The sequence below is a fragment of the Lichenostomus cassidix genome, chromosome 1Ab, assembly GCF_008360975.1.
Source record: "Lichenostomus cassidix isolate B80296 chromosome 1Ab, HeHo_3.0, whole genome shotgun sequence".
NCBI classification, from domain to species: Eukaryota; Metazoa; Chordata; class Aves; order Passeriformes; family Meliphagidae; genus Lichenostomus; species Lichenostomus cassidix.
Window position 1 is genome coordinate 11,000,712 of NC_139481.1, and position 23,146 is coordinate 11,023,857.

At 41.6% G+C, this 23,146-nt stretch overlaps 1 protein-coding gene across 4 annotated transcripts in view; it reads right to left on the bottom strand.

The window, feature by feature from the left end:
* Nucleotides 1-862: 862 nt before the first annotated feature.
* The window catches only part of ARHGAP8 (Rho GTPase activating protein 8), a 77,997-nt gene continuing 55,713 nt past the window's right edge, over nt 863-23,146 (bottom strand). For 3 of the 4 annotated variants that reach the window (XM_085049775.1, XM_085049774.1, XM_085049776.1), the window contains 4 exons: nt 21,640-21,717; nt 20,881-21,009; nt 18,148-18,251; nt 11,412-12,201 (listed from right to left, as the gene is read on the bottom strand). In XM_085049775.1, the coding sequence (XP_084905901.1) occupies nt 12,004-12,201; nt 18,148-18,251; nt 20,881-21,009; nt 21,640-21,717 (509 nt within the window). In that variant the 3' untranslated portion in view covers nt 11,412-12,003. Of the gene's footprint in view, nt 12,202-18,147; nt 18,252-20,880; nt 21,010-21,639; nt 21,718-23,146 lie in introns of all 4 variants that reach the window. The other variant, XM_085049777.1, reaches the window with a different exon arrangement.

Genomic DNA, 23,146 nt, shown 5'->3' on the forward strand with positions numbered 1-23,146 from the left:
ATAGTAATTTAAATTGAGGTTTTGGTGGAGATTTGCAGGAGCCACATTAGCCTCTGTGTTCCTTGCTGTGGCATGGGCATTGTCTTTGAAAAGAACTGGGAGCAGCAGGTTTCCCAGCGTCCCCTCCCAAGTGAAAGTTATTTTTACAGCTATGCCAGACTTCACAGCTTCAGCCCTTCACAGGGCTCTTTGTTTTACATGACAGACTGTTTTCTCTGCGCAGGACCTTTGCACTTGCCACGAGTTATCTCGCAGGGGAGCTGGTGTGCAAATAGCCATTTGAATGAAGCATATTGTCTCCAAGCCTGCCAGTTTGTTATTTGCACCTTTTCAAATGTAATTTCGCCTATTCTTCCTCCTCACTGTCTCTTGTCCCTCAGAAGTGAGAGAAAAAGTAACACAGAGCAATGCCAGAATGAGCAATTTTTTTGTCAGGATCTCAGATGTTTCCAGGCGTCATGCTCTTTAGAGGGAGAAGCTGCAATGGATCCACTAGGATCTAAATGCTCAGAAGTCAGGAAGCAAAGTCAAGACCCCTCAATTTCTTTTACTATTTAGTTTAAAATCACAGCAGCAATTTTTGCCAGATGGATTTCACCATAACATCAGCCCAGCAAGCGGCTTCTCTCGTGGCAGACTGCTGTGTAAAGATAGCAACACAAATTACAGCAGCTATATCAGGAGTATATTCGACATGCCAACCGGTTTTCTAGTAGTTTGATGGCCTACTAGGACCATTTAAACTTCTAGAAGAATGCGCTATAAACTGATATGTACTTTTTGTTCTGTGTTCAGGATGCCACACATGTCATCTGTAGCTGGAAAGAAAGTAATTACACTGAAATGAGTAGCAACAATCACATCAGGTAAAACTTCACTCACTTTATTCAGGTTTTTCCAGCTGCAACATATTTTGCTTGGAAAATGAAGCCTGGCTTCTGAGATAAATCACAAGCAAGTAGCTGGTGCAAACAGAAAATGCCAGACTCCCCTGCTGTAAGCCACTTTTAAGTTCACCATGGTGAAGATCATTAAAGTAAGAGTTAGGATTTTTTTTCCTCCCTTAAAAAAGCAAACAAAAAATTAAATTGTCATGATAAAATGAAAACATGAAAAAATACTACAAAGCATACACAAGCTTGCTATTACACATTCTTAGCCAGGGAGAAGGAAAATAAAAGATGTCGTTGCCCTTTGAAGTTCTTGTTTGCATTTGCACTGGCAAATTGAAGATGATTCTTTGCTGTTTAAATGCAGCAGAAATACTGCACTCCAACCTTTCACTGAGCAGTTACCACAGAAATTTTAATTTAGTTTTGCATTTAATCTTTGGGCTTAAAATGCTGCAATAAAACACCTTTCCCCTCAATATTCATGCTGGAAACACAGCTGACAGGCAGTCCAAGAGTGCAGTTGACACTCTTCCAGTTGCCAAGGTGGAAACTTTGACATCCCAGCATTGGTGCTCTGTTGGTTCAACACACCACATGGTGCCGTTTCAGTGCCGGTGTGTGGCTCTGTCCCCACTGTGGTTGTGGTTACCCTGCTGAGCAGGAGTGCTGATGTGATGGCAGCTCAGTGAGATGCTGCTCTGGCTCACTCCTTGCACTCTGCAACTCTGCATGCTTCTCTGAGGGAGACAAAGGGAAAGCTAAGCAGAGCCCAGTGTGCCAAGCTAAAACCATGGTCAAGGCCCTGAAAATCAGAGTGATGCCAGATTCATTATTTTCTGTGGGAGGAGGATTGAAATAATAATTTAATGAGTGATTCCAATGTCTCTTTAAATATTATTCCCTTTCTCCCTCTGATTTTTTGAAATTGCGGTACTTTGCTGCAGCAGCACTAGGGAGAACAAGAGACACAGGCCCAGGCAGGAACTTTGTGTCCCTGCATACAGGTGAGCAAAAGCTCCAAGCCTGGAGTGACAAGGACCTGCGACAAGCTTTCCTCCTTCTGCAGCAGTACCAAAGGGGTTGGCAGATCTTTACAATCTCTTCCCCAACATGAAGGTCCTGCTGCCAATGTGCTCCATGCTGTTGAAAACCCAGGCTTGTGGTTTAAGCTATAGCTGCTGAAAAAGAAATTATGAACCTTCACCCTGACTGGCTTTTGCGTCCCTTCACATGAGACCTTCTCAATTACCTTTATCTGCATCTTGGGGCCACTTCTGCTTTGCTTGGTTATGAAAATAGAGTTTTTAGTTAAAACTCCAAGGAGAATTAAGAAGGGGAGGTGTTAGAAATAAGTTCACACAGCAACAAATTGAGAAAATGGAAATTCTGGTGGAGATACATTATGGTTTAAAGTATATTTGCATAACTAAGGAATTTTCTAGTGGTTTGAAACTGCATCATAAAAAACTTGCTGAGCCACTGACCACGTGTTCCATTCTTCATACCTTCCTCCATTACATCACAAGTGCAAAAAATAAACGAAATCTCAAATCCCACCCACATAGTTGGGTGTCATGTCATCTGGGGTCTCATGCATCTGACCTTGCTCAGCTCCAATGTATGTCCACTTTTTTTCTTTTTTTTTAATCCTCCCATCTATCTCAGGGCCAGGAGGCAGCTGGAGGCTGTGCTGGTCACTGCCCCAGCTGCCCTTCCCCTCTCCCTCTGCTGAGGGGCTCAAGGGGCCTCATCCAGCCAGTGTCGGGTAGAGGAGAGAGACACAACCAGTCAAGTGGAGGCTGCACAAATTCATCTGTTGGGCTGAGATTTAATTAAACATCAGCCATCTGGTGAAACAGGCTTGTCACAGAGTGCTGTTTGGCAGCAGCTGAACATGTGACCAGGTGTGCAAGAGGCCAAGGACATGTGGCCTGGATCAGGAATGATGTGTCCAGTAGGACCAGAGTAGTGAATGTCCCCTGTGCTGGGCACTGCTGAGTCCACACTTTGAGTGCAGTGTCCAGTTCAGGGCCTCTCATGACAACACAGGCACTGAAGGGCTGCAGCCTGTCCAGAGAAGGAATTGGTGCTAGGGAAGGGTCTGGAACACCAGGAGCAGCTGAGAAATCTGGGGGCACTCAGTGTGGAGAAAAGGAGGCTCAGGGGGGACCTTCTTGCTCTCTACAATTCCCAGACAGGAAGGTCCAGCCAGGTGGAGGTTGGGCTTTGCTCCCAGGAAACAAGTGACACCATCTCTAAAAAGATTTAAAAGACTTGTAGATGTGGCACATGGGGACATGGTATAGTGGTGGCCTTGGTATTTTTTGGTTAGTCATTGGACTCAGCCTTAAATATCTTTTCAAATCTAAACGATTCTAGGATTCTATCATCACCTCTGCTGTGTGCCCTGGGCATTTGGGGCTGCCATGGTGCTGCCTCAAAACGGGCTACCTCAGGTTCTGGGGTCAGAGGGTCACTTCCTTTCAAGCAATGTTGTTCTGGGTGTGTCTATCACCTGTTTCATATAAGTGGGCTCAGGCTGGAGCCAGGGGTGAGTCCTGGCAGTGCCAGTCACCGCCAGGTGGCTGCCAGGTCCTGCCCTGTGGTGAAGTAGTAACTAAAAATTGCAGCCTAATGAAGAACTGAAAGGCCCATGCAAAGGTCTCCGGGTGAAATTAAAAGCTTTGATATGGTTTTTTGTTTTATCATTATTTCATGTCTGAGTACTTTACTTTCACTTTTAGAAATTCTTATCAAAGACAGGCAGATGTCACTGCCTCCAGGGGTCTCAACTCAGAGCTTCCCAATTTGCATTTACTTCACGAATTTGCCTTCAACACCAGAGACCAAAGACATAAAAGTAGAGGTGGGGTTTGCTGTGGCAAAGCCACACACTGAAATTTAATAGCACTGCAGAGCTGACTAAGCCTTTCCAGTGCCCATTAGGTGCTGTACAATTGTAAATGCAAATAAATCCCAGCACAAATGCCACCACGCTTCTGCACACTGGTAAGATGAATTACTATCAGGTAATACAAACATTTGTTTCCATGGAAAAATACTAGCACAAGCTTTCCGTTTCAGGCTCTATATTAGGCAGGAAAGGGTTTACAAAGTTTATAAATAAACTGGGCTCACAGTAACACCGAGCCATGGGCTGGGCACCCACTCTGGTGGAGCTCAGCCTTTGTGAGTCTCCCTTCTCTGCAGACGAAGGTGGGGATTTCTGGGCTTTCATGTGAGGTGCTTTGCCTGCTTTTCTTTACCACCTCTCTTGTCATCAAACTGCTTTCCTCAGTCAAAAGCTCTCTTAACGAGTGACACAAGTAATTAGTTCATTGGAAACAGCATTGCAAGGGCCAGCCAGAGCAGGGCACGGTCCACACAGTGGGACTCCCTCACATCAAAGTCAGGAGCCTTGCAAGGAGCCAAGGATGCAGCACAGGTTATTGTGCCCCTGAATTTTGGAAGGTGAGGTTGCATAGGGCAGTGCTGGGTCATGAGGATAACTCCAAAGCTACCAGCAGAGTTCCAGCTGTGTTGTTTTCTGCAGCAATGCTGACAGAGCCACCTGGTGCCAGCCCAAAGGGGCAGGTTGGACAGACTTTGTTACAGAGCTCAGCTAAAAGCCTAGAAAAATAAATAGTACTGTAAATCTTCTTGGAGAGAACAAAGCAGCATCCCATGTGTAATGGCCTAATAATAATTCTAGTAATGCCACAGAAGTGCGTCCGAAGAAAACAGTGCAGAAAATAACTGAGTGTTAACCTAAAGCCTGGGGTGCTGCTCTCCTGTTTGGCAGTGCTTCCAAGGGTCCCCCCAGGGCCCTGCTGCCTTAAGCTCTTGATGAACATGAAGTTGACTCCCTTTGAACCATCCTGACCTGTTCACTAGCAGTTAGCACAGCAGGAGGGGTACAGAGCACCCAGCCATGCACTGGAGATCACAAGAGCTTTACACTTCTCCTTCAGTGGCTCAGGGCAAACACTTGGACTTCTGCTATGCTGGAAAGGGCATAGGCTTGCTTTTCTCTGCCCAGACAGAAAGAAATCACTGCCCCCAAATCATCATGGCTGTCCAGGGCAGGGGTGGAGGCCCCTTTGAGGTATTTCAAAGATGTCGACTTGTGGCACTGGGGGACATGGGTTAGTGGTGCCTTGGCAGTGCTGGGGAAATGGTTGGAGGTCTTTTCCAAGCTAAACAATTCTGTGATTCTATGCTAATCAGGGAACTTCAGTTCTCTTATCTGAGTCTTCCTTTCCTGCACTTCACTGGTGTTGTCCATCACAACTCCTGCAGGGAGAAGGAACCACCTCTCCATCTTTGCACTATCCATCATCTTCAGTGCCTCGGTATAACAGGGTTTCCTATAGAGAAATCACTTGATTTTAAGGCAGCCTCAAACAACTTGTCCTCCAAGATGGTGCTTCCACAGCCAGGTCTTCAATGACGGCCATGGATGCAGCACATGCTGTGACTATAGGAAATACAGCTGTCATGCTGGGAGCAGAGTCCTATTAGCTTTCAAGTGGTAATTACATGGAGAAGTTGTGATGCTGCGACATGGAGAGAATGGGGTGTTTATTGCCCTCTAGGCTGGGTGTCAGGGCTTGTGAGAGAGCTCTGCGAAGCCTCTCATAATTTTCATCCTCTCATTTACATTATTTCGTAAAAGCTCTTTTAGTGCATAAGGCAGTCATATTATCTTACTGTATTTTAAGTTATTTTGTAAAGGAGTAAGTTTGTTTTGTCCTTGTGCTGTAGCCACTTACCCATCAGGGCTGGCAGCATGCACTCTGGACCCTGGAAGGCTTTTGTTGCAGCATTGCCTGAGAGATCAGGCAAAAGCCAAAGACAAGAAAAGAAAAAATTAGTCAAGCTTCAGAATAATGAAGAGTGCGAGGATAAGAATAGAATGTGGGCCTACTGCAGTGTGGAAGCCATTTGTGATAGTTCAACATCTTGCTTGTTGTTCTGCAGCAGCATTTACTCCATGTAGATGAGACTGAGAGCATTTGGTGGCCCATGGCTGCTGGTGTTTGGTAGCTCAGTAGGTGTGAAGGAGCTCCTGCACTGGGAGGGAAAGGGGGAAGGGAAGCAAGACCCACAGACAGCAGCCCATGCCTTGCTCAGCTCTGTGCATGTACTCAGAGTGCAGTGTGATCAGCCTGATGTGATACAGTGTCTATTCTGGGCAGAGCTACTAAATACAGCATTAGTTTTACTGCACATCAGCTGGGGCTGCATTTCATCATACACCAGTATAGCAGGTTTTTCATAGGACACAGGCTGATGAGGAAGGCTAGGAGAACTGGCAAATGTGGAAAGAAAAAGATCATCCAAACTTCTTTCCCTCTTCATCACAACTGTTGGGTTATGGAGATATAAGAGCTCAATCTAGTTATCAAAAGCATAACCATCTTTCTGCTTCAGAGATGAGGGAAACCCAATCTGGGCCATTCCACTCACTCAGACCCTGTAATTTGAAACTTACCTGCAAACTCAAACCTCTTGCAGTTTCAGTTCAGTTAACTCACCTGCAGAATAGCCCCAAGAGCCTTAGATCATTCCTATCCCCACAAAACCCCAGTGGGATTGTATGTGTAGGCTGCTGACAGGCTGCAAATGAAGAAGGATGCAACTGGCAATAGACACAGGATGCAGCTTTGAAGTAGTGAGAAATACGTAGGAAAAGAAAAAAGACAACACTACAGGTGAAATGGGGGAGAACATGTTTCTTTGGACACTTTCGAAACAGAAAAGCTAAATACCTTACAATAGCCATTATTATTTTTAGAGCTTTGGGTCAGGAAATTCTTGGGTGAAGTGCCAAATATCCACCCATCCAAAGACTCTTCCACGACTTGCTGCAGAAGTCTAGTTCAGAAAGATGATGCAGTTTGGTGTGTTTTACAGCTGCATTTTATTGTCCCACTAATTAAGGGGATAATTTTCATGACAGATGAGTAAGAAGCTGTAAACCACTTGTGAAGGCAATTAAAAGTTGAAGTGCAGAATTAACTTGAGAGTACAACTCAGTATTGGGGAATACAATCCAAGCAATAAAGAAAAAGAAAATAAAAATCCTGATTTTATGTAAGGCTTGAGGAGCTTGGCATTAGTATCTGGTCTGGCAGAAGCTTAAGTCAGTCTGTTTTTAAGCATTGAAGCAAACGAAAATGAAGCAGGCAGCAGACCAAGCTGTATTTCGGAGAAGCACATTTCCATGCTGCAGTTTTGCCCCACCAAGTATTTGGGTCAGGCACTGGTTGCAGCCACTTCCAACAACATGCACAAGCTCTAACCTGGGAGTGACAAGCTAGTGCCCTGGGGACTGGAGAGAAGCTACTGCATCAAGATTGCACAATGGAGAAATCACAGCCACAAAAAAAACCAGCCAGCATTAATGATCAGCCAGCATTAATGATCAGCCAGCTATGTGTGTTATATCCCCCAGTTCCAGCAGAATTCCCTCCTCATCCTGGCAATAATTCCAACACCATGTGCGGAAAGGTGACACCGTCTCAGAAGTCCATGAATGGGAAGCAGTGATACTTGTCTCCCTGGCTCTGGAGCACTGCAGAGGCTGGTAGAGCCAGAGCTGGGCCCTTGATGAGCCCAGAGTTCTGTGGCTCACAGGGACACAGGCAGCTTTCTAGGAGAACTTTACAATTTCTGGAAGAACTGCACCAAAACTAGCCGTTTAAGAAAACACTTGTATTTTTTGTTGCCATGTTCCAGCACAAATAATTTTCAGTCAGCTACTTTTTTTCTTTTTTTGCCAACTATTCTAGAGAGTAACAGCCAGGATAATAGATCTATAGTGTACAATTGTGTACAATTGTACACAATCTAGTGTGTGCAATTACCACAGCTTTCCTCACACTAAAGACCCCAGTTAGGAAGAAACATGATTTACCAAATCAAAAGACTTTTCCCTCAGAGTGACAATTTTGGGTAACAGTTCTTAGGTGCCAATCAGCTCACTGTGGAAAAGGGTTTTTTTCCTGGTTGTATTTGAGTTTCCTTCCTAGTCTCCAGCCCAGTTAGGATTTACACTCTTCTCACAGTCATACCTTTGACTTCAGTGGAGATTATCCTGTTCAAAACATGACATGTTTGCTTTGGACTTCTCTTTGTAATTGAAAACATGTTAGAAATGAAGAGGGTATGAACAGGAACACCACTAGTCAGTAGAGCTTTGACTGAATGTGAGTGTCCCACTTCAAAAATTCCAGGTGCTGGCAGTAACTCTCCCTCACCTTCTTCCCCCATGTCCCAACACCCCCATGGCCCCTCAAAAAGTGAGAGTGTTGGCAAGTCTACATTTTGCACAGCCGGGAAGACAAACTAGTCAGGAAACGAAAGGGGAGTGTGTATGTGTGATTGTACCATCAATCCCATTAAAAGCTCAACTTGCTACCTAAGTATACACTGAGCATGCGAATAAAATATCCGGAGCTTTTCTATTATTAGTCTCCTCATGGGTGGATGAATATATTAAAATTTATAAGGCTCTGAGAGATTCTGTGACTGATGCCACTCAAGGATTGAAGCACACCAAGACAGATCATCTGCACACATGTAAGTGATATTCATTTATGGAAGTTTTTTGTAAGAACTGCAAAGGTCCCCCTCGGTTAATGACATTGTTCAATCTTCTTACATTTCTTCACAGATTCAGGGTAGAACAGTATTCCCTTTCCCCTTTGGTGCTTGTTGCTAGAGGTGTCCTAATTATCAGACTAATCTTGGGCCCAATTTTCAACTCCTAACAGCTCTGTAAACTAAAATGCTTAGGCAATTTATTCTCTATATATTGTCAGCTAGGTAACACTTGTCCATGACTGCATTTTATTGTTTTAAGCTGAAATCCAGCATGTGTGTTTTCAACAGATTATCTCCATAATCACTTTCATTTTGCAATGGAAATTATCTGAAAATTGTTCTTTGATACAAGAGAAGAGTTCACAAGGCCACACTGTACAAAAGCTCAAATCGTGCAATTATCATTTGTAAAGAGAAACTGTTATCAAAGTAACTGCGGGGGACACCTCCAGGACTCCTCTTAGAGTCAGGAAATTTGAAACATATATTTCTCTTCAATGAATTTCACTCCAAACCCTTCTGAATAATTCATGTGAGCTGATTTAATCTCATAGTTAAGTCTGGCACTCAGGACAGAGACTGGGGGGTTCTGCCCACAGAGGGAGGATTTCACCAGTTCCTTTAGGGCCAAGGCACAGAGCTGGGGTCTTATCACTAAGGATTTGTACCCAAGTGCCTTTAGTCTGGGAGAGTCCTTTTCCCATGATGGGCAGCCTTGTAGGGAAAGGCTGGGTTGGAGGTGAGTCACTTCCTTGTTTCCGCCCAGACTGCCTGCTGGTGAGGCAGGAAGGCAATGGAGAGCAGGAGCTCTGCTCCCCCATCACTCTGCCCCACCAATGCAAATGACAATCAGAGCCAGAGCTTCTGCTTTTCCTAAGCACCATCAAATCACCCACACTGGGATTAACAGGTATTACCTCTTCTTTAAAGAAAGAAGGCAGCTTGATATGAGAGAACACCATTTTGTTCTTCATTCACTAAATGAGAAAAGCTGTAAATCTCTGGGAAATGGTAGTTTACAAAGCACGAAAGGAAGACCTAGCATTTGGCATGTGACCAATACTGAAAGAATCTGGTTTTAACTATCATCTCGGGTGTCCACAGGCTGGCAAGTCAAGTGAAGGGATGATTGCAGCTTGTAGCTTCTCCTTGTGTAAGTAAAGGGGTCAGAGATAACTGTGTTGTGTCAACTGTGGCTGGCAAATTTCTGTTGTCTCCCAAACTACGATGAGAACTAAATCTCTGTGGGAGCCCACTCCCTGCCTCTGGGGACTTTTTGAGCAAAGCTGACTTCCATAAACTCAGGATTTCAAACCACAGGGCTCTGGTTTGTTAGTGCACTAAAGCTTTCCAGGACTCTCATTCCCATTATGCAACACAGCCTGCAGACCAAATGCCATTTTGAGTTGCTGGATTTTGAAAAGAGGACATGGGGAAATGAAAAACAACAATTTTATAGGACTTACTGGTATTTAATCCCAAGGCACTTTTCTAATGTCAGATGCTCCTTTATATTTTTTACAGACAGCAAAACGAATGCATATGTGTTTTGACCAAGGTCAGAAGGTGGTAAAAGGCTGTGGTTTTGTTAAGTCCCAGAGGCCAAATTCCTCTCCTATCAAAACAGGGTGCTGATGCACAGTACCAAGTTACTGAGCAGTGCTGAGCCTAACTATGTGTGGTTTTCAACACAGCAAGACTAAGAAGCTCTCACTCAGATGTAAAGCTGATGAGTTGCAATACAAAACTATGATAGGTTTGTCCTTGGCAACCTCATTTTGCTGAACTGCAGCAGTCCTGAATACTTGTTAATTATTCTCTTTGTATTATGCCAGATTTTATATGTAAATGGGAGTCATAGGTAGTTATTACTTACAAATATTCAAAAGCCACACATTGTCCTTAAGACACTTGAGGAACTGGAGAAAACACACAGTTTGTGCCATCAGAAGTTGGTCCTAACACATCTTGTTCTAAAGCCTCTATTTTTCAAATTTTAATCGCTGCCTAATGCTGCAGATGACACCTACTGGGCAAATGAAGGCCTGGCACATCCAGCATTCCACAGCTGCCTGAATACCTGGTTATTTCCTGAGGCAAGAACAAATCCTCTTCACACTCTGCAACAAGATTTTGTTGCACTCTTCCAGGCTGGCAATTCCCAAGTGCCAAGAGGAAGGACAGAAGCACAAGTCCTCAACTCACTAAAACCCATGGGATAGAAAGTGGCTGTGTTTGCAGAGAAGGTCCTCCTGAGACTATTACTAAAATCTAAATAGTCCTTCCATTTCATTAGCCCTGTACAGAAGCAGGAAGACCAGAGCATTAGGGAAAACACCACTTATGTTTTTTAACACTGGTTAATTTTCTTTTGCTTTACAAGCAACTATGATGATAATTTGTTTAAAACGTGCCATTGCCAATCAGTGTTAAACAATGAGATAGCAGGGTGTTAGAGTTCATCAAATACAAGCAGTATTAATGGCATAGTTAGAACGAAAATACTGAAAATACTCCCTTTATGTTGGCTAAGTGTTCTCATTGGGACTAATACTAGACTTTCAATGTCTAAAAATGATACTAGGTATATTATCCAAGTTGTTGTTCTTATTGCTTTCTAAAGAAACCAATTTGAAATTTCTATCAACTCAATTTGCAAAAGCAATGCAGCCCAAACATTGGGGGTACTCAAAGTTAGTCTATATTCTGTATTATGCACTCATCAATATAACTCCACTGATTTAAATTCCAAGAATTTAGAAGAAAACTCCAAGAATTTAGAGGATTGTTGATCCTCATTTGAACTTATGAAAAAAACCTGCTACATGCTTAGCATGTGGGGCTACAGTGATTAATTGCATATATTAGATATTTGGAAGCATAATCAGTTAGCCATCTGCACAATTCAGATTACACAAGAAACATTTTATTCTTCATGGAACTTGTCAACCTGATGTGCCACAACTGCCCACACCTTTTTTTGTGTAAAAGAAAATGCTTAAGTATATAGAAAAATAATTCTAAAATGTTCATATCTTAAAAACTAACTTCACCTTTGTTAATTTTAAAGGGTAACTCCTAATAAACTTGTATACAAATAAAAAGTAGAAAAGAAAAAAAAAAATAAAAGAAAGAGGTACATTCAGGAGAGGTCCAGAAATTAGCTCTGCCCATGCAGAAAATAATGTCACATAATAAGGTCTCCAGGTCCCCAAAGAAATTACAGACTGGCAGGTAGTGTCATGCGTTTTTCTAACATACCAGTTTTTGCCAGCTGCTCAAGTTTAGTAAGGGTGTTCACTTTGACCTTTTAGTCTTGGAATATTCACGTTCGTATTTTGCCCATGTGATTGGGAATACATGGGGCACCAGTCTTCTCCCAACATCTTTGGTATTTGGAAGGATATAGAAATTTTCTCTGTGTTGAAAATTTTTCACAGGAGGTCTCACCTGAGAGACCTTTCCCTCAGGCAGCCTTATTCCATTTTCCCTTCTGAGAGCATTAAGGTAAGATCTCACCAGGCACTGTTACGGAGTTGAATATATTCGTGTAGAAATCTATCAGCAGTTCAGTGAAGAGATTCACAGGTACCAGAGCACTCAGGGAGGCAGTTCCTTTCGCTGGCCAGATCAAATTCAAACCAAAGATACAGGCCAGGCTGGATGCTGTCATTCTGTTATAGATGCTCTCCTGTGAAACCTGGCAAAACATCAATGTGAATAGTTAGATGCAGACAGGAGATAAGAGACAAGACATGATCATGTACTGAGGAGGAACCAATGACGGGAGCAGACTCTGGCCACAGGTACATAAGTGGTTTCTTAACCTCAGGGCTGACAAGACAGCCTAGAGCTATGGGGGCACTGGAGGCTGTGTCCTTCAAGTATAACCCAAGATCAGGCAAAAAGGCTGAATTTTTGGCTTGTGCTAAAAATTTGTTTTCAATCCTTCTATCATAGATATCATATTGCTATCTCTGCTGGGGTGGGGAAGAACAGCATAAAGAAATCTAATCTGCTTCAGATGAGATCAGCTCAAACAAGAGCACTTTATACCACAGCATAGTATCAGAAGCTAAACTAGTACCAAAATAACTGATGAGGGAAAATGATAACAATGAGCTTCCTGTTAACAAGGAGACACGGAACTAGGTATTACCCTGAAGGTAGCTGGTCAATGAACTGGTGTTTGGGTACTAAAAATATGTCAAGGTTGGGGGCTGCATTGTGGCTCTTGGGTGGCTTATACAGCCTGCATTCACTCTGTAATACTGTACACTGGGGATCAAAGACAAATTATTTTTTGGTGTTTCTCTCAGCGGAAAGTCTCTAAAATATCACAAGAGCTACAGCCCATCACACTGTGTTTTCTATAGCACAAGAAAGTGCTGTACCCTAAGAAAGGAACCTTAAGTGTATCCAGGGCAGGTACTCTGGAAGGGCACAGGAGTATGTGGTATAGTACTGGAAGACAGTGGAGGCTGGAAGGAGCCAAACCTGTTGCAGCTGTATTCACCCTGTTTTTAGGAGTGCTCCTGACACCTTCCACTCTGCAAGTTGTATACAAGAGCTTCTTCAAGGGCTACTTGAAACACACACATCTAATCCAGCTGCTGCTTTGGAAGGCAAACACTTCAGCTCAAAGCAATACCACTGTGATTTGCTGTAGAGCTGGATTTAATTTTTTCTCTTCAGGTTAACTATTTAAAAGCATGTTCCCAACTGCAAGTTTAAACCATGTCTTCCCACCTGCCACCACTCTGTAGAAATTTAAAGGAGAGAGTGGACACTGAAATGATCAACAAAAATGTCCACAACACAACTTGTCCTCTTAGAGGAAATCCTGAAGATAAAATGGAACAGTGATTTTATCAACCGAGGCAGAGCTTCAGTAAGCCTGTGAGTCATTAATGTGGATGACTTAGGAGCTCAAGGGAGATACGGCAATGTTGCTTCATTCCAAAATATATAGCAATCCCTTCCTCAGCAGATGCAAGATAAAGCGTGCAACTGAATCTGACTCTACACAATAATCTCCACCAGCTCACGAGAAGCTGCAAGAAAGGAGACTTTGCCACACTAGTGGTACCAGCTTTATCCCTTTCCAAAGGGATCAGGCTTATTACCATCTCAACCTCCTCACCACTCCCAGAGCCAGATTTCTTTCTCAAAGGACATGAACATATCTACTCCATCTACACCACCATGAGCAACTGATGTGTTCCTCCAGTACTAGATCCTGTAAGGACACCATGAAGTCAGCCAACCTCTTCAAGGGCTACCCCTCTGAAAAACTGCACCCCAAAGCTACATGCTAGCTAAGAAATACGAAGGGCACATTCAGTATTTGGAACCAACCCCCTTGACTCCTTCTTTTATTGCCTCACAAAGTTAGTAACCGTCATCTGTTTCTGTATTGAAAATACATGCTCTGTCAATCTGATAAGCTAATAAAAGGATTTTCCAAAATCCTAGATTATATCCTTGAAGGAATCATCGGAACATCACAGGAAACGATTACTACAAAGTCCTACACAGCTCCATTTTGTTGCATTTTTTCCCCTTTCACTGAAACATGTATAGAAAAATCATTAAGTAATGACAGCCTATATTATAAGGAAGTAATTTATAAAGATAAAACCTGTACATTGCAAAAATCATCACTGGGAACAAACACTGAGGTTTTAGTGCCACATCAACAAATGTAAAAAATACATGTTCACTATCCCAGAATAAATGTGCATCTCCTCCTAGAAAAATTGTGATGATTTTTGTACTTTTATCCCAGTACCCTTGTGGATTCAGTTGGTGGCTGGTCACACGTGGCGTCCCCCAGGTCTCAGTATTGAGAGACTGTTTAATACCTTTACTGATGATCTGGATGACGGGGTTAGGTGCACACCCAGTCAGCTCAGAGAAGACACTACTAAGTTGGGCAGGAATGTTGATCTGCTGGCAGGCAGCAAGGCTCTGCAGAGGGATGGGCTGAGGCCAATGGTCTGAGGTTCAACAAGACCAAGTGCAGCTCCTGCCCTTGGGTCACACCAACCCCTGCAGCTCCAGGCTGGGGCAGAGGGGCTGGAAAGCTGGGAAAGGCTGTGCTGGTGACAGTAACTGGACGTGAGCCCAGATGTGCCCACATGGGCAAGAGGCCAATGGCACCTGGGCTGGCCCACTCATGGTGTGGCCACAGGACCAGAGCAGTGACTGTCCCCTGTGCTGTCATTGCTGAGGCCACACCTTGAGTCCCAGGGGCAGTTCTGAGCCCCCATGACGAGAAAGACATTGAGTGGTTAGAGGGTGTCCAGAGAAGGGTCTGGAGCACCAGGAGCAGCTGAGGGAGCTGGGGGGATTCAGTCTGGAGAAAAGGAGGCTCAGTCACTTGGGTTGTGGCACTTGGGTTGTGGCACCTGGGACATGGTTTAGGAGTGATTATGGTAGCCCTGGGTTGATGGTGGGATTTAATCCCACCAGGGGAAAGTCTCTTCCAACCTTGATGATTCTGTGATTCATGGATACCACAGGAGTGAAACAGTCACTACACTACCTAATGAACTTAAAGTGTGAAATACAGAGGGTAAAAACAGACAATTACTATTATGTTTTAAAAATATAATCTTTTAAATATAATACTTATATTTAAAAATATAAGTAACCATCTCTTTGGTTGCTCAGTTACAATGCTGAAAGGAACTCTGCAAAACACTTCCAAAGAAAATGACTAGATATTAAAACACCCCCACAAAATGATTGAAATTTAAGTTTCTACCACCCATTGCCAGCTACTTTGCAGACGTGCCAACTGCTTGTTGCATTAAGCTCCATGAGGCTTAGTCATCTAATCCTTCACAATACGCCCCATCATCTCCAGCCACCCCCCAGCTTTACTGAAGGTAATTACACTTTTCAATTGGACAAGTGGTTGAGACAAAACATTAATTCAGAGCAATTTTTTCCAGCTCGCATTTGGTTTTAAATTTGTTCCTTCAGTTACCGATCTGAAGCACAGCTCATGGGCCCCAAATCTTGTCCACATTTTCCAGCTGGTCCAGGTTTGACAATTTGAATTTGGCACGTTTTTGAAATGGTTCTTTCAGGAAAGTTATCCACCCTTCCCCTGCATCAGGCATGACTGCAGGGACAGAAATCAGCAGCAGGTAGGGAAAATGTCTCTTCAGACTTCCCTGATACTTTAGCCTTAGGCTGTCATGAAAAAATGTAATAGTTTTCTACTAAATGGTTTCTGGCTTCAGAACTGAATACCTGTAACCCTCAGAGTGCTTTGCCAAGTAATCTGCAAGAAGACTGCTTTGAGCCCTTTAAATTTGCATGTGCATTCATAAATCCACTCCACTGCCAGTGCAATGCAGGGCCTGTGCAACACAAGCACTTGTGCACACTTATCTCTCCTGCAATCAACTGAGCAAGAACAGACATGTTTCACAGGCATTATTCAGGAACTAGCTTGTGGAAACTGGTTTTCGGTTTTGCTCTTGCTCCTGGTTGCCCATTTCTGCCAAGGGACCTCAGTCCACTGCAGCTCCAAGAAAACCCCGCTAATCCTTCTCCAGCAGTGGGGTGCACTGAGAAGTAAAGATAGGCTGGTTTATACCTTTCACCACTGGGCTCATTACTGGCAAGCTCACTGCTAATCCGAAGTTAAAGAACTTGCACCTATTTTTGAAATTCAAGTCTGTTACTTCTGTACAAGTTGTACTGTCTTGCTGTAAGTACTCCTGGAACAGAAAGAACTGTTTCATTTAACACGGGGGTTGAGACTGCAGAGAAAATTGGGATTTTTTTTTCTTCTTTCATGAGCCTGTATCAAGCTAGGAGTGTTCAAAACCTGTATCCAGTGATTACAATTCATCCCCCTTCATGAAATTGCTACAAGTACCTCTTGCACTACTCAAGACTTAGCTCATGGAAGAATTAAATTGCTTCTTATATGTAAGCCAGAAGGTTGATGCTTGCAGGTAAAACCTAGGATTATTGTTAAACTGTTAAAATTTGAATTGTGGAAGCTTGTGCAGCACACCAATCTGCAACGAATAGAAATCTCAAGCTTTGAGATTGTTCCATGTTCCCTTGACCTTTCCAAATGCAAATATTCCCTGAGACATTAAAGAAGAAAACCTACGGATCAGCAAAAATTGCAGATCTGAGCACTAGTATCACTTAATGCTGTGCTTGACATAACAAGACCTACTTAAAAATAATGCTGTATTCTGTTGCCCAGTTACAGAAAATACTGTGTGGTACTTTCGCACACCTCATTAATACATCAAGTGCTCAGCTCTTAAGCAGTGCATTAAGATGATGCATCTATTACTGGAACAAAGTCACTTACACGATTCATAACACTGAGGAGAGATATCAGTTGCTAAAATAATAGCAAATGACATGAGGACTTCCTTAATAGCTTTAGAGTTCAGCTAAGCAACAGTAAATGAACACATGGGTAATACAGCAACTGCTGTCTGAGGGCTGTATCAATGTGCTTATCCTTTAATCTTGCTTTTCTCTAGTATTTTGACAGAAAAAGGGATTAAAGGCACTTGTTTCTGAAATACACTGCTGGCTAGAATATGGCAAACATGACTGTAGCCCAAGAAGAGCTACTGAGGGCCAATTACCTCACTGGTAAAAATCAGTGTCATTCCACAGACATGATTGCTGTGGTGGGCTCTTAGGACTTCTGAAGGAGAGATCACTTGCTTTAGGTGTCAGCTACACCATGACCCTTTATTTTAGGCACCTAAGTTTGAATATTGCACTCTGAAAAAGGCGATGCACTGGATAAGGTGGAAGGAAGGGAAATGAACAGCCCTATGACCATCTTCTTCTGCACAGCCAAATGATGCCACAAGTCTGTATGCAAAGCTATTCATAGTGGATGTTCCCCAAACCCTCACACTCTCAGGTTTTCCAGAAATGGGTTAAAAGAATTCAGCAAATCAAAAACTAGGACAGAAGATACATGATTCATTTATCCTGAAACAAAAACATCCTTGCAAAATCCTTGCATTCTGTATTTTTCATTTAACACTAGTAAGAAGGGCTATTTTAAACAGGAAAATGCTATTTTAAAGATTTAATATTAAGTATTTTGCTGATGGTTGTTCTAAAGCTTATTAATATTTATATAATTTTCTAAAATAACATTAATTTATTTGGTGTTTTAGTTGCCCAAGATTTATACTTCTGGGAAAACAGGTGATTTCACCTGTGTTTTCTCCAGCACCTACAATTACACAGACACTATTTTCATGGGTTTTTTTCCCACTCCAAAATAGGAAAAAACCACCACAAAACAAAATAAATAAAAACATACATTGTGAATGTGGAGGGGAGGAACAGGACTTGTAAATATACCACTGCCAGGACAATTCACTTAAATGAACTGTAGTGGTTCTCATGGCATCTAAAGAATTTCATGGTGAAGGGGTAGCCAGACCACAGCTTAGCATGAACCCTCAACTGGAGGGTTCTGCACCCCAAGTTCAGTCTACTGACAAGTACTGCACAACCACCTCACCAGACTATTTAAACTATTCCGTTTTCCCTTCTATGGAGATGTTAAATATCAAATTTACAAGACCAGATTTAGAAATAAAACTATTTTAGGAATTTTGCCCATACTCACCATATGGAGAAAGCATATCAGATATTTCAGAACAACATAATTGTGTTCAGGAAGTCCTTGAATGATTTGTTTGCATCTGGTGACTCTTAAACAGCTCTCCACACCTGCAATGTCAAAGTCATTCTTAACTCTGAAGCAACAAAATATTACCAAGAAATGATACCTTATTTATATCTGCTGGAATTACTTTATGTCTATCTGTAAAACTGGCCACAAAATTCATCTCTACTAACGACAACCAGAGTAACAGTGAGGGTTATTCCTTTGAATGCCTCTGTCACATTTTGTATTATCTTGTATCTGGCTAAGACTAATGTCCAGAGTGTTTTCTCAATGCAGCAAAATAGCCAAAATTACTTTTTTTCTACAGAGGATTTTCAAAGGTCTTGATTATCTCTCCATGCACTGAATTGAGACATCTACTTTTTATTCTCTGATTTTATTCTTGCTGTGACATAGTCCTGCTCAAAACACTATTTTGGTGATCTACTAACTTAAAAAGGCTCTCTTTTGTCACTCTGCAGGAAATTCTTTTGTTTTGGCAAAAATTTTATGAGATAGTCATCTGAGTGGCTGAGAATTTTCTAGAGTTGAACCTAAGCAGGTTCATTTCTACAGATGGGCAAAACCAGAACTGGACCTCAAACTTCTTGCATCATCTAGACAGTCCAGATGAGAATTACACTGACATTCATATTTCAAATGCTGTACCAAGTGATTCTTTTTTTCCCCTGGGATACTGTAATTATTTTAGTGCTGTAAGTCTAACACCAATTTGGAGAAAGGTCTGATGATGCCAAACATGCCTAACCTATAGCAGCCCATATTTGCTGATACTTTTTCTGTATCTGTTGCATTTCTCTCTCTCTGAGAGTTCTGCACAAGGATGTGTGCACATGCACAAAACTTTCAGCATATTAAGTGCTCTTAAAGCACTGAATTAGATGCATGAAGCTTTACTGGGATGAATTGTGGTGACATTTTTCCTACTGCAAAACTATCAGTTCCCATAAAACACACCAGTCTGTGTCCCAAGAAGTTGTTTTGTCAGCCTTCTGCAGGACAAATAATACAGGAAGTATAGCAATTCTGGGTAAAAGATATTTTGCTTGCATTTTTCATGACCAAAGGTGAAGTCCTTTTTATAAACTTCAAGGTTTAATTAATTTTTTAAGTCTGTCGCTCAGCTAATTTATTTCACAGCTCCCATCAATAACACTAGAAAAATTCAAATGAGACAGTAAAGAGAAAAGTTCTACTATCACTTCAGACTGCTGTAAAGCAGATATACTGTATTTCTGGGTTTTCAGGTTAAGATATGTAATAGATACATCACACACACACACTTCCAGAAGACAGAATAAGAATTTTCAAATCATCGCCAGACAGCTGTCTCTGATCACACCTCTTCAAAGCTTCTTTCTTCGCTGTATTCACATAGAAGATGCCTTTGCTGTCGTCCAGTTTGGCTCTCAAGCTTAAGATCTTTTAAAATCGGGATATCACCACAGCATCAGTAAAAGACAGCAGACATCACACTGCATGCACACAAGAAAACCCAAGGAGTAATTCTTTTAAACTCCCCTTTTCAAAATATTTTTTCAAAATTGAAAACACAAGTAAACAATAGTAACATGGGATGAATGCTTCAAGGCACTTTGCTGAGCAAAACCTCCCGGTGCTCCTAGACAATGCACTGCCCTCAGATTATTTTCAGAGTTGTTCACATATTTTACTCTCTCACAAAGTAGTATCACATCCAGAAAGTCAGGACAAGATAAATTGAGTAACAATTAGCATTTAAACATCCATTTTCCAAATTTCCCTTATTCTTTCCAGTTCTGAGGGACTGTCGTCACTGCCTCCATTTCTACCACCTTCCTGTGAACAGACCTGCTCTTCAGAATGTCCTGAGATATTGTGTGAACAGATGAATCCTTGATTTGGAAAATGTGTGCTTGTGACTGGAAGCCCTCTGGGTTCCCTGCTAGCTTGGCTGTAGCCTGGATGGCAAAATCTCATTCTCTACATGTACTAGATACCAACTCCCAGATATTCTGGGATCTCAGGTGTTCCAGCCCCATATATTAAAGAGCATTATAAACTGGCATTAGAAATTCCTAGTCCCTGACAAAGGCTACAGAATTAGAGCTTTATAATTCATACCTTTAGATCCTTTATTGCCCAGGATGTTATCATTTGGGAATAGTTGCAATGAAAAAACCAAACCAAACCAAAGAAAAACCCAAAAAAACCCCAAACTAAACCAAAACCAAAACTACCAAAAAACCCAAACAAACAAAAAACCCTAAAAAAACCCAAACCCCGAAGAAACATATAAATAACCATCTAACTTATTTTTCCACAATTCTGCTGCTGAAACTAATGCTGCTTTGATGCAATTTGTAACACTGAGACTCACTCATTGCTGTGCCATGACATACAAATGGAGCCCTGACTGTTAGAAGTCTGATCCAGTGGTTAATAATACAGTAGAATATATAATAACCCAGCAAACTTTGTAAAAAGCAAAGAGGGCCTTGGCAACCCTGACTACGATGCTCTGGTACAGATAATAAGGATGAGGCTGTCCATCCATGGCTGCAGCAAAGCATTAATAGTATTGTAAAGCCACAACTGCCCCTTGGTTAGCAAACAAACAGCAATGATCTTGAATTAGCTAGGTCCAGTTCAACCTGCTGTATGAATTTTTCTAAATATGTATATACTCACTGGTGATTCCGAGGATATGATCGTAACAGTCAAATGGTAGCAATGGCTGAGGGAGCTCCCTAAGGAAAGTCTTCAAGATAACAGCAGGAACGTGGATATCATGATAATCATCAAAATTCACAGACTTGCCTAAAAGGAGAAAAATAAGCAAAAAGAGTGTTCAATGATATGTTTTACTTTTTCTTTAAACTACTGCTTGAAAACTGTTTCATACAATATTTTGAACAGATAATCCCTTGGCTTTCTGCTGCTGGTAACTCCTGATATTTTATTTTTTGCATTTTTCATTTGCATAATTTTTATGAATTTTGCTGTAAGAGCTTCTTCCCATAAAGGCAGCTCATAAAATTACTTCACAAGGAAGTCAGTGACTTTCAAAATTATTTCACTACATTTCATAAATTATTGGGTAAAATCGTATTTCTTTGCCACAACCAGATGCAAGATGACACAGAGACTCTGTAACTACAATAAAGTGCATAGACTCAATACAAATGTTTATGAAAAAATATACCATTTTAGGCTCCAACGTCATTAGCTGTTACACATTTTGACAGCTCTGGTGTGACATCAAGAGATGACTTGCTATTTAGTACGCACTTTTTTTTTTGCTTTTTGCTCTCTCTCAGGTTTCTGTACTAGTGCTCTAATTATTTTATGTTACAAATGGCTTTGATTGATTAATAGCAGAAATTATGAAGCCCTCAGGATGAACAAAGCCCTCACATTACTACTGGCAATGGTATGATGACAGCTTACCCTGATTGTAGAGTTTCTGCACATCTTTGATAGTCTGGATGCTGGCTGACCTCCTGAAGAGGCCCTCTACTTGTAGTCCTGAAAAAACAATCAAAAATTAAACAACTATAGAACAACTACATTTAAAAAACTGCTTTAAGGTATTTTGGTGCAGACCATTGCCCCTTCCACCTCTCAGAAAGCCAGCTAGACTCAACACTCTGCCTGTCCAGGGTACTTTGATATACCTGATTCTAGTCTTGAGGCACTTCTGAATTATTTATCATGAATCTCCTGAAAGGTGTCTATCTAATGCTGTGGACTAACTGAAATCTGAATTCATCTAAAGAAGAAAAATGTCAAAAAAGGATCTAATTTGGACCACAGCATTCAAGGTAAGTTACTTATCTGAATTATTAGGATGGGGGCAAAACAGGATGGAGACAAGAACTGCTACTTCTCTTGAGACTCGTGGTACTTCTTGATTTTTGAGTTTGGTAAAACTCTCATTCCTCTCTCTCTTTACTTCTTTCTGGTTTGTGCTGTTCCTCACATCCAGCAGGTAATGTAATTTCACTCACATGTCTGAATTGGAAATTCCTACTGGAAGCAGAGTAATCTAAAATATTAGCCTATGCTGGTCTGACAAAACATAAAATTGCTATTTTGAGAAGGCTGGCAAACTACCCACTGCCTTGGAGGCACTGCTGTGTGTTTCTATATGTGAATGAGGAAGACCAGATTGACTTTTTTATTTTTTCATGCTTGTTTTTCATCAGGTAAGTAGCCAGACTGAAATATTTGAAAATTTCAACTAAAGTACATGTGGGTTTGTTTGCATGATCAAGAATCTTTATAGTGTTCTAGAAAAACTGAGTCATATATTAATGAAGGATGCTCAATCATTCTTGCAAATTCACCCAGGTTGCAGATGTATTTTATATATTAAAAATCAGTAAATAATAACAAAATTCCTTCATGAACCCATCATTTATTATTGTTCACATGAATTTAGGTCAGCATACTAAAATAACTGATAACATACCATTGAAGTACATTTTCATAGACAAGTTTCAGAGACTTTTACAAAGGACCTCAAGTTCTACTTGAAAGAGCTCCACTGACTAGATTTAGAGGTTCAGCTGGAGTTCAGCTGAATACAGCTCCTAGTTACTTGCTAGGAATATATGCCCTTGCCTGTTAAATTGAATATTAAAGTTTTAGCCCATGCACCCAGTTCTGGAAGGCATATGCCACCTCAAACTACCATATCTAAGCCTTCTTAACATGTGTGGTTACTGAAGCAACCAAATAGCTATGATCTATTTGATTCCTGGCCTTACTTTCCTTCAGACTATGTTTCAGTTAAATAAAGTTACAGCAAATAACATTACTGTAGTAAAACTGTTCCATTAGATTTATAGTACAACCTGTCTAAAGACATGGTTTGGGAAGTGGCAGCTGGGAACTGCTAGCTTGTCAAGGTGCTGTCCTCAGCAAACAAGAAATACAATAATTTCTCCAGAAT